Raw genomic sequence first — 11,891 nt, forward strand, 5'->3', positions numbered from 1 at the left:
TAGCATGTTTCTGCTATGCCATTGTCTTGTATTATCCCTGGCAACAGACTTTGACTAATGCTGCTTTGACTTGTTCGTAGACATTAGTTTTGAGACCTATCGAACTTCAGGGAACAAATGTGAGGGTCATCTCTTCGTGTTTGCACGCTGGGATTGCCAGAACTTATCACACACTTGGTGTTTGTTTCTTCTGTCTCTGGTCTTTGAACCAAAGACGGTGTGCGCTATGCTTTGTTGCCTCCATTGTCTTTGCATAAAACGTGAACAATTATCAGGACAAGGACCAGATCCATGGGATGCGAAATGGAGAAGTTCAAAGAAGCTTGTTGGCTTCAGAGACTGGATAGAGTTTCAGCTAGTCTTTATCTTGTACTTGCTTTCTTTATGCTCTGATTTGTATAGTTGGTTGACCTTTTTTTATACATATATAGTACTTAGGTGATTCACCAACTGTTTTCCTGAAAAAAAAAGTTCAAGTTCAACTGGGTTGTTTAGGACAGCAAAAACACACGCACATCAATGGACATATATTTTTTGAAGGAAAATTTTCTCCAGCCTCTATCGTTCACGCCAAAAAACATTTAGAATCAAGTTTTGTTGTGCCTCACGTTGAATTGATTTTCATCAAAAGATGAGTGCTTCTCATGTGCCCCATGGCCCAGCCCATGGATTCCCTCCCTCTCGCGCGCGAGTTCGCGACAGCCCGGCCGGCGACGACAGCTCCAGCTATAGCTATTAGCTAGCTAGCTGCTCCTCGAGTCACATCTGTCTAGTGGCTACTAGCTGCTGTAAATGGCATCTGATCGAACACCAATCTGTGAGTCGTTGCTGTAAATAACCAGGTATGGGACGAATTTCCACCCAAGATATATGAGCAGGGAAGTAACTGCATACAGGGACTTGACTCTGCCGCGGCAATGCCAATCTTATGTGCCATCAAACTCTCGTGATTCCATTCCTACTCTGCGCTCAATGTGGCTATGGCTCGTCGGTGTTCACCGGCCCCGGCAGAGGACTTAACTCCACACGTTCAAGCATTTATATCTCCTGCCTCCCATTGCCGCCTCTGTAGGGATAACTACGGGCATGTTTCCGTCAGAGAGATCGTACATTTTGCAGCTGTGTGTATTTTGAGACGCACAAGACGGAGCAGTTATTGTATTTTACTCCCTCCGTCCCACATTAACTATCAAAATATTACATGTATCTAAACGCTTTGTAGGCATAGATATAAACATACTTGACAAATTTGAGAAACTTAATATAAGAGGGAAGGAGTATTTATTTTAAAAAATTATAAGTGTTATGCCCTTCATTTACACTCCCGATAACAAAAACCACCCATCCGGTGGAGATAGTATCATTAGTGATGTTATCTGAGATTATGACATATCTTAAAATATTTTCTCTCCCACTTATCGTGGGTTATAACCACCTTTCGGTGCAGAATTTGTGTAGTACTTCTTTTATATGATTGAGCTAAAATCGTATCGTGTTCTTTGGCTTCTTCCACATTACCCTCGGGACCGAGCCGTCCTTTTGTTGGTGAGCATTGAAGGTGTGGAATTGGTGATAGTGCAACTTATTTGTTTGATGCCGGGGGTGGGCTTGAGCGGTTTTTGGGGTTGCTACTCTTGAGTTCTGATGGTATAGCCCTTGTTCATGATCATGTCTTCTCCTGACATAAGTGAACCCATCGACAGCCCCCCTCCCTCTCTCTGCTAGTGGTACCTCGTTTATGGTTACGACACAACCGGTGTTGCAGTTTGCAACCACCTAGATTTAATTAATTTGTTGTTTAGGAGGTTGTTCTTTGTGTTGTGATCTTGTACTCCCTCCGTTCAACAAAAGATGTCTCAAGTTTGTCAAAATCTGAATGTATCTAGACATGACTTAGCGTATAGATGCATTCAAATTTAGTCGAAGTTGCGACATCCTTGGTTGGACAGAGGAAGTATTTGTTTTTTGTGTTTCTTAATGGTACTTGCTTCGGGAATCCCCCCAACCCCTCCCACCCTCGACTTCTAAAAAAAAAGTTGTGACTTCTACATGGACTGATCCTCTAAAACCAAACTCTATAACAAGCTATCCAAATAAGGACACAAACTTTGTTGTAATTCATTACTTTTTGCACCAAATTCTATCAAAGCTCAAAATTGCAACCAGCTGGTCCGAGAGCACCTTGATGCATGATTAAATCTTTTTTCCTGCCAAACACAATATTGTTACATCATAACCAAGTAGACCACAACACCGTTCGAGTCTCCGTCAAACTAAGTGAGGGCAAAAAATTATCAACCGTGAAAGCGAAGAAACCAAAACTCAAGCTACAATAGTCGGAGAAGTAATGTTAAATGCTAGACAAGTAGGATGTTGCTTATTATATATGAAAATTTGTGGGAAAGGTAACTATATTCAATAATCGACAAAGTTACCATGGCCTTTGATCACAACATCAATTTCCTAGGTCTGAAATCAGCATGAGACTGGTCAAGATAAAGCTAAGCTAGGACCGGCCCTATTTTGATATCGGTATCCTTTCATCGGACGACAACTGTCTGGTATCCTTGACTTGATGAGCATATATTGATAGGTTTGGAGAAAAATTCTTTGGCAAACTATGAACTTATTGGCAGTACGTCTCCAATAGAATGGGCATGGTTGTTCAGCATAAAGCAAGCTGTTGACCCTCCTCGCACGTTTCCAGCTTCGGCTCCAGTGGATCTAAGCATTGAAAGAGCATGTAACAAGCACCAAAAATGGCACTTTCTGTGTGGTAATGAGAATCATTTTGAGCTTGGTTGATCCATTTGGATGGGGTTCCCAATAGTGTCTGGATTAATTATGGGGCATGTTATACGCCGAGCATGTCATCACTCAGCAAATTCGTAGAGTAAGAGCAAGTCCAGCAGCTCTCCAATAGCCTCCTTGATAGCTTTTTTAAGGGAGAAAACGCAAAAACGAAGCTCCAGGAGATCCCCTTTCTTCTCCCCGATAAATCGGCACCCCCGATTCCAACCCCCCTTCTCCCTGATAAACGTGATAGAATATGAGAGATCTTTTAGGGGAACTTGTAGTTGGACAATTTTAGAAGAGAATATTTTTAGGGAAGTCCCCCATTTTTGAGATATAAGGGATATTTTAGGAGAACTGCTGGACTTGCCCTAACTCATCGTGTGTGTTCCTTTACTCAGGGTAGCATTCATATTATTTTTTTCTGTATATAAAGATCATCGTTCGGAAATTTATCTATGAGAAGGATGAAATCGACATAGCTGCAATATAAACCTATCCGAAACTTCCACTAGCACGGGAGGTTTTCGTGGATGATCTTATTTTAGACTTGCGAAATTCTCCATAAAAAGCATAAGGAGCATAATTTTTGACTTGTCTCTTTTTCACACCAGAACTTATTTTGCATGGCACTGTATATTTTTTTAACACCAGAAATCATCCTGCATGACATTGTTAAAAAGAAAACTGACATCCTATTCGTGCCCTAAGGCCTGCTCATTTAGCATGTGCAGAATAGAAGTGGATGAATGGGATGCAAGCTCGACCAGGACCAGATTACGATGACCAAATGAAAAACGTACAACTAGTAGACTGGCATATGCATGCACGCATTGTGGCTGTGGCCCTATAACCTGTGTTTGCGTCAACTGTGATGTGTTTGTGCATGGATCGGATGGAAAGAACAGAGACCACAGACCTTTGTGATTCGTGGCCTCGTGGGTGGTGGTGGCCAAAGGCGACAGGGATAGCGACCAATCCGTCCGAAAGTTTTATGTCTGTACAATGCTATTGTCCAGAAAAATTCCTGTAAATATACCGGCGCCTCAGAAAGTGGCTTTGCCGAAGAGTTGACGCACGAGTCACGACCAGGTTTGATTGGGGCAGAAACCGTGAAAGAAAGCCACGGGATCCGAGATCGACCGTGCCAGACTGCCACTCCAGCCCATCGGTCCATCCAATGGCAAAGGCAAGTGGCAATACGGTTCCACACTACGTCCTCTTGTGGAGACCGATGCAAACTGCTCGCCTAATCAGCACGACAGCGAGCAAGAAGAAACGTATGCCAAAAGGGCAGCAGATAGATAGGAGAACTATTGGGCCGGCCTGCTCGGCCCGTCGTGTATCATCTGATCCCCTCCAGATGCCGTAAAATTTCCAAAGATTTAGGGCTGTTTGGATGCTGACCTGGCCAACATGCCTGGCATAATCTCACGCTTGAAGGTGGCCTGAGAAAATGATAATCTAGGCCTGGTCAGGCATGAATAGAAAATCTTGTTTGGTTTGAAATGGTGTGAATTCAATGAATTGTACAGCAGGATCTCAGGCACGTTTGCTGAGAAACAAAGCCAGGCTCAGACGTTCAAATTCGGTGGCCTGAATCAGGCAGTTTCTCAGGTAGCTAAGCAAACGAGTCACGGACAATTCTGAGGTAGACTCCGGGCCAGGCATATTGGCTTCAGGGCAGCAACCAAACAGGCCCGCCCAGCCTGCACGGCTGCTCGAACTAGATTAAAGTCAAATTAAACGACCCGCCGTACAAGCTCATCACAATCTTAGGCACGTGAACCAGAGAGTTCATGGATGGTAAGTGCAAATGGCTCAGATCGATGCCCAAGCACTTAACAAGGTGCATCTGTCTAAGCTCCGTACGACCATGTGCTCATTGCCCCCCGCGTTCTCGAGCGCTCGGTGTTTTCGAAGTGTCACATGGTGAAGGGAACAAAGCAGCTAGCTACGTACGCCATGACAGGGGAGGGAGGGTTTTTACTGGCTCAGCAGTAGTCGGCACCAATGATCTCGGTGGCTGATGAGATAGATGGATGCTCCGAGGACCACGGAGGCACGTACGTATGATTCCGCGTCCGAACGAAATTCGCCTGCAAACTTTTGTCCAGAATTTCACATGTACATGCAGACTCCTCCCGCTACTACCACTACCATGCCGTCGTTCGGAAAAAAATAGTACTGCTAGATTCCTCCATAATCGTTTTGGACGACCTATGTGCTACACGGTTATTTACACGAGCGAGAACTGCAGGGAATATATTATGTTTCCTTGGACAACATACAGGGGTGTTTGGATTGCGTCCTGAGCGTGGTAGCCTGGCCTGAGGGGCAGCCGGACGTGCGCACGCACTTGTTTGCTTGGCGTCCGTCCATGCAGCGGCTGTTTAAGTCAGGCCTCCTAAATTGCTGGCCTGAGCTCACCCTTGTTACCTGCTTGACCAGGCAGCTGTTTTTATCAGGCATTTTAGGCCCATGATACTTGAGCGAACTAAGGTAGATCAGGTTCATGACGTGCGTTTGGTTTTTTGGTTTGGTTGATACGGTTTTTCGGTTAATACAGTTTTTATACTTCGGTTAATATGGTTACATTAAAAATACGGTTATGATATATATCTTCATATTATACTTATAGATATAAGTAGACTTTTTCATAAACTTCATCAAACTCAATTTTTTTGACATGCGACAAAGATAGAACATTTTGAAAATAGGAACGGAGAGGGTACTTATTTATCATTTTAAATATACTTCATTTGTCACCTAGTTCTTAATCTTTCTTCTTAGTTGCCATCGGGCATCGGCTCACCGCTTCCCGGTACCATGTGCCTGTATCCAAGCGCACGAGATCAAAGTAAAAAAAAAGCATTGAAGTACTCCTTCCGTCCCATATTAAATGACTCAAATCTGTATGTATCTATAAAAAAATATCTAAATACATGTAATACTAGCAGAGTGTCCATGCGTTGCTACGGAATAATTTTTCTCCTGCGGGAGATCCGTTTCGTTGTGGGACTGAGGAGGACGGGAGATTGCACTTGTGTCGTGCGGGAGATCGAGAGGATGGACGAAGACGGACGGCTTCAGGACCTGGGGTATTAGGTGGCATATTGTACGTAATTTCAGTGACGTGACGTACCGCGACGCCCGTGCCATCACGACCAACTCTAATTTAATATATTGGTATATATTTTAATTTTTCAATTGGTTCAGTTCAGCACATCGTTTTGGCGTTCTCCCTCCCGTATTCTCCCCGTTACCCAATTTCCCCATACCCGTGGCTTACCTGAAACTCCATGGCTCCCTCTGGCCGCTGGTTCCTCCTCAAGTATCCGCCTCCTCCTCCTCCTCTAGCGGACTCTGCCACCGCCAACTCCTTTCCCACAGACCCGCCTGTCACCGCCTCCTGCTGTGGCTCAGGGTGTGCGTTCGGTTTTTCGATTCGGTTAGTACGGTTTTTCGGTTATACGATTTGTATACTTCAATTAATACGGTTACGTATAAGAATACGGTTCGGTTTCAGTTATAACAATTTAATTTCGGTTCGGTTTCAATTATAACCAAATTAACCAAAGTTGACGCGAATTTTTGGGCAACACATAAATTTTATAGCCATGTTTCAACAGAAAAGCACTTTAATCAACGTACGTGTTCTCATTCTACTACTATACTCCCGAGAGTGCTCAAATCGGCCCAAAACTGATTCTTCCAAATCCATGTGTGCTCAAAATCGGCCCATATTGCCCTGAAGCCGAACCAATAGGCCTGAAAAAATAAAAAATAAAAAAAGCAGCAGAGGGGAATCAAACTCTGGACCTCAGTACACGCAGTTGGTACAAACCACCGAGCTAGTGCATGTTATATGATTCATACTGCACCTATATATTTATATTGTTTCGGTTTTGTTCGGTTTAACAGAAAACCGTTTGGTTTTAACCGAAAAGCCGAACTCCAAACGGTTCAGCATTTTGGAAACCGAAAACCGGGAAAACCGAAATTTCTTTCGGTTGCGGTTATTTTTCCGGTTTTCGGTTCGGTTTTGCACATGGTGAGCTGTGGCCCACGGCGCCGCCGCTTTCTGCAGTGGTCGCTGCCGCAGACTGCTGCTCTTCCCATGGACGCCATCGCCACCGCTGACTCCTCTTCTAGTAACGTTTGGTTTTGAGACGCATTGGTATTTTTTGGCAGGCTAGCTAGCAACGGCCTGCTCGTCGTGCTCGGGACGCGAGACTGGGGCGTAACGGGAGGGGCACCGGAAGGCTCGAATGCAGGAGGCCTTCTTTTTGCACGGATTGACAGCTAAGCGAAACGGGTTTTTTCTCATGCGGGAGTGGCATATCTCTCGTAATTTTGATGAAAAGACCTACCGCGACGTCCGTACAATCACCACAAACTCCAATTTAATATATTGGTATAGATTTGGACACTTAATATGAGACGGAGGAAGTATACGGTACTAAAATAATACGGAGTATCTCATAACGTACGTAACGATAGTTTATTTCAATTGACGAATCCAAGCAAATTTGATTAGTTGTTGAAGTTAGGAAAAAAAATTAATAGTTTGATCGATAATGATAAACCACTGCACATTCGCATTATTTCGGTTCAAGCATTGAGTTCAGATAGTTCAATTATTCCCCTAAAAAAAGAAGAAGTTCAGATCCAATTCCCATGAATTCGGCCGGTTGTCCTAAAAGCGCCGGCGATTTGCTCACCGATGATCAGTTAGGCGACAAACAAATTGTGTGAACGGGCGAATCGCCGGAGCACACGTAGTCGAATTGGTCAGCTAGCCGATAATTACCAGACTACGGGCACATACATGACCAGAGTCTGCTGCCGTGACGAAAGTTGACAATCCATGCATGGCCTAGATTAGACGGACATGCATTCAATTCAACCCTAAAAGATCGCGTGGATGAGCGGAGATGATCTAATCTAAAAGGCTAACAACGATCAAGAGTCCGGCGCCGCCGTGACACGTTTTAACTAGCACAATAACATACACGCAACAAAAAAAAACTACTCCAGCACGATGATACTATGGCCCCTGCCTTAACGGCGTCCCAGAAAGCTTTTCAATTCGTACAGCGTCCAAAACCTTAACGGCGTCCCAGAAAGCTTTTCAATTCGTACAGCGTCCAAAACCTTAACGGCGTTCCAGACAGCTTACCGTCCCGTCCGGCCAGCACCACCAGCATCTTCAGCCATGCATAATGTTGTCCCGCCAACACCATCAGCGGCAGCGGCAGCGCCCGAGCCTGCAGCGCCGTCGTGTGTTTGGACGCGGCAGCAGGACAAACTGCTGGAGCTGCTGGTCTGCCGCATGTACCCGCGATGGGATCTCATCGCCCCGCCCCTCGGCGACAAGACGCCTTGCCAGGCGTGCCAGCGGTACGAATCCATGGTGGCCGAGCTGAGGCGCGTGCTCCAGGCGCCACAGGTGGAGACACCGCCCGGCTGGGATCTGCAAGAAATTGCCCCGACGCTGGCGGCTGGTGGAGAGGCGGGAGTTACCGTGGGGGACGACGTCGGTGCGCCGCCGCCGGCAGATGGAGAGGCGGCCTCGATCCCGGCAACTGATTGTGTCGCGTCGAAGGAGGCAGTTAACCAGAAAACGACTGGAAAGAACCAGAAGAAGAAAGCCGTTCCTCAGAAAAGGAACAAGGCCGTGCCATGGTCTGAAGTCGAGCACAAGTACGTGATTTTTCGTGCTGTGAGATCAATAATTTCTTGTTTCTTCCTAGCTATAGGTCAATCAATTTCGTGGGGATTAACGTTTGACCATACCAGAATGCAGTAGGTCCGTGTTAATTTGCTAACTGTGCTGTCAAAAACAAAAGAAAAAACTGGGCAACACGAAAAAAGGTGCAAAAATCTGAATAAAAAGTACGGAGTACTTAGTACCATAGAAAAGTAAAGACCTCCCCTCCTGTGATTTGGTTGGGAAAAACACTAGTACTGTCAAATTTTATTGCACTGAACCATTACTTTGGTGTAACAAGTTACTCACGGTGCAAAAGACTGAAGTTAGACATTAAGTCAATTTCTGACAAGGTTGGTCCATCGGTCAGACAGCTTGCGCCGTGATGGGTGTTAGGTCCCGATCACGACCTGGACAAGCACGGGCCGGGAGCCGCCGTCACTATAGTTGCCAGTGTTGCTTCGGTATCACCAGCCGGTCAGCTTCCCGACGTCGCTCGGCATCACCATCCCGTCGAACAGGTGCTCCCGCTCCTGCTCACATCGGCGCCGGAACTGGAGACGACGACAACAAGTCGACCGGAGGTGACGAGAGCGAGCTTGTTGTGTCGGGCAAGCTCGTCGAGGTAGGTTTGCTACGGAGCATGTCGACAAACTCCAGAAAGCGGCCCGTGAAAGTGCCGAGTCACACACGGCTATGCCGTTCGTAGATCTTCACGCCCCCAACGCCCGTTCGGCTGTGGCACCACGCCCTTGTACCTCGACTGTGGCAGCTTGTTCCTTTCTTTGCCGGTGGCGACGGCGATGTGAGCTGGCGGCGGAGTCTTCCTCCTCCGAGTCGTGCTCCTCAGCCCCGTCATCCATGTCTGTGCTGGTTGCAGGTGTTGCTTCTTCCCACGCGGCATAGAGGATTCTTCGTCGTTGCTGGTGATGGGGACGGCGACGACAACGTCTTTTCCTTGACGCGTTGCCGCTGCTGGATTTGTCCGCGAGGCAGTTGTGTTGTCCAAGAGGATGAGAGAACAGCAACTGTTGTTGTTCATCGCCTAACGCTCATCACGTCACAATCCGTCTCACTAATGTGTCCGCCTTGTCCGAAAATTAGAATCTTTTGCTCCTTTAGCTCCATCATCGACGGAATTGACAACAATAGCCTCCTTGAAAACTTATTGTCAAAAATGAGCTGACGGAAAACCCAACGGCGCCCACGTGGATCCCCTTACGCCAATTGGGCTGGCGGAAAGGCCTTGTGGCCAAATGAAAAACCCTTTGCCTGTGATCTGCCGTCTCGTGGTTGTCCAACGAAGGTTCCGCCAATGCAGTTAGCCTTAAGGCTTTTCTGCCATTTTAGTTGGCGGAACGTCTTTGTAAGCTTTTCGCCGGGCTACTTTTGTCGTTGAGTTTTAGAGGAGGCCATTTCTATTAATTCTGTTCGGCAAAGGGCCAAAATAGCAACAAAAATTTTTTAGCAAAATTTCCAAAAATAGGCTTAACACCTAAATTCGATTATTTGGGCTGTGAGCAAAAGTGGTGTTTTTGTGCAATAAATTCTTACGGTAATGGATTTTCACAACCTGAGCCACAAAAGTGATGGTTTTGTGCAATTTAGTCAATAGTAAGACATTAGAAAACAAAATAAAATATGTTTATCTAGGAAAAATTCCGTCATGGCACATTTAGCTAAAGTTTCACATATTTAAATGACTTTTCATCATTGTACCCAGGTGTCAGTTTCGATACTGATGAGCTGATTAATGGCAGGTTGTTCTTGGAGGGTATCAGGAAACACGGCACGGGCGGGTGGAAGAGGCTGGCGCGGGAGTTCGTAGTGACGAGGAGCGCGGGCCAGATCGCGAGCCACTACCAGAAGTACAGCATCAGACAGGCGAAGCGCCGGCGGAACGAGTGCAAGCGGCCGAGCATACATGACATCGACCACGACGGCACAACGGGCGCTGCTGCAGATCACGGTAGCAACCAGCAACCTGTTGCTGCTGACGGCGAACCGGAGAGTGGGACGACCGATGATGTGTCTGCAGGGGAAGAGGAAGCTGCAAACTACCGGTGACTCGTATATAAGTGACGAGTTATCTGCACAGGTGAAGATGGCCTTGTGGGCAGCAACGTATATGTGCATAGTATATACATAGGGCAGTGAACTTTGTGGCAAGATGTGTGGATAAGTGTGGTTTACCATCAGATGCAATGTTTTGAAACTACTCCCTCCGATCGAAAATAAGTGTCTCGGATCTAATACAACTTTGTATTAAATTAGTACAAAATCTGAGACACTTATTATGGATCGGAGAGAATAATTTTTTAAGAATTGTGCAGGTTAAATGTGAAAAGAATTCAGAAAACAGGTTTTTTTTTCAAGGCAGAAAACATTTAATGTGTATATGTTTTGGCACGGCACTGTAAGCAGTCGGTCATCGAGACAATGGTTATCCTCCGTTGCTTCAAAGTTTGCAAAGTTTGCTGGTCTGTTGTTTATAAAATACTGAACCAGAGGTTTGGAAAAAATTAGTTGGTTGGATTTCAAATTGGGATGCAACCGGGATCTTGCATAAGTCCTGCTTCTAGTTCAATAGTCAGAAGGCTCAAAATTTGGCTAAAAGATGTACAAACTGAACTATATAAGTGGGACCTAGTCTAGTTCAATCGATGTAATCATCCTTTAAGCATGATTAGACCTCCAGTTTAGCTGGTTCGACTAATTTGTTGTAATTTATACAAAAAAAGAGGTTGGGGGAAATTTTGTCCCGAAACAGAGTTTGGGGTTAAGCCAACTTAGCCGTGAAATCCCACTGAACCCAAATATTTGGCCGATGGAGCAAAATTTAGGGACAATCCCATTCGACAAAATTCCAATGAAATTTTGGACCCTCTCCAGGTGGCCTACATGGTGAAAGAAGATCTCACGCATTGTCGATTGACTTTTGCTGCGACAGTGTGGTTTGTTTCTTTCTCTTTCTCATTCACATCCCTTTCTAGTTGTAATTATCTGAACCTGTCTTTGTTCCCCTCGAAGAAATCGCCTTGTTCCTAAAAATGAAAAGAACTTTGTCCAGATCATTGACTGGTTCGGCGACGCTGCCAGCCTAAAACGAACGTACAGAAGTGCCTGGTGTGGGTACCAATCAAGTTTACGCAATTGTACGTGAGCCTTTCTTTGCCCTCAACAATAGCTTTGGGATTTGGGAAGGCTGTGTGTGTATGAACAGGGAAGATTATTCAGTTGTATGGAAACAAATAATGGCCGCAGGATCCACTTGTGAACTTGGAACTCGCCAAATCAGCAAATATGCACGCAACATGCGTCGAAAGCTTTTGTATCTCCATGTGCTTCTGTTTTATTTTTTATTTTTAAAGCACGCGATGCGCGC

The 11,891-nt window shown here is 45.6% G+C and overlaps 1 protein-coding gene across 1 annotated transcript; it reads left to right on the forward strand.

Annotated features, from left to right (window-relative positions):
• Window positions 1-7,743: 7,743 nt before the first annotated feature.
• On the forward strand, window positions 7,744-10,670 carry LOC104584268 (transcription factor MYBS1). The gene is made up of 2 exons (XM_010238495.2): window positions 7,744-8,499; window positions 10,267-10,670. The coding sequence occupies exons 1-2, from the start codon at window positions 8,012-8,014 to the stop codon at window positions 10,571-10,573; spliced, it is 795 nt and encodes a 264-aa protein (XP_010236797.1). The 5' UTR covers window positions 7,744-8,011; the 3' UTR covers window positions 10,574-10,670.
• Window positions 10,671-11,891: the final 1,221 nt, after the last annotated feature.

This window comes from Brachypodium distachyon, chromosome 3 (assembly GCF_000005505.3).
Source record: "Brachypodium distachyon strain Bd21 chromosome 3, Brachypodium_distachyon_v3.0, whole genome shotgun sequence".
Lineage (NCBI taxonomy): Eukaryota > Viridiplantae > Streptophyta > Magnoliopsida > Poales > Poaceae > Brachypodium > Brachypodium distachyon.

What these genes read in the sequence shown, in the direction of transcription:
- LOC104584268 (XM_010238495.2), top strand. Translation starts at nt 8,012, where the DNA reads ATGCATAATGTTGTCCCGCCAACACCATCAGCGGCAGCGGCAGCGCCC. An exon ending in TGGTCTGAAGTCGAGCACAA is followed by an intron (nt 8,500 to 10,266) that starts GTACGTGATTTT and finishes GATTAATGGCAG; the next exon opens with GTTGTTCTTGGAGGGTATCA.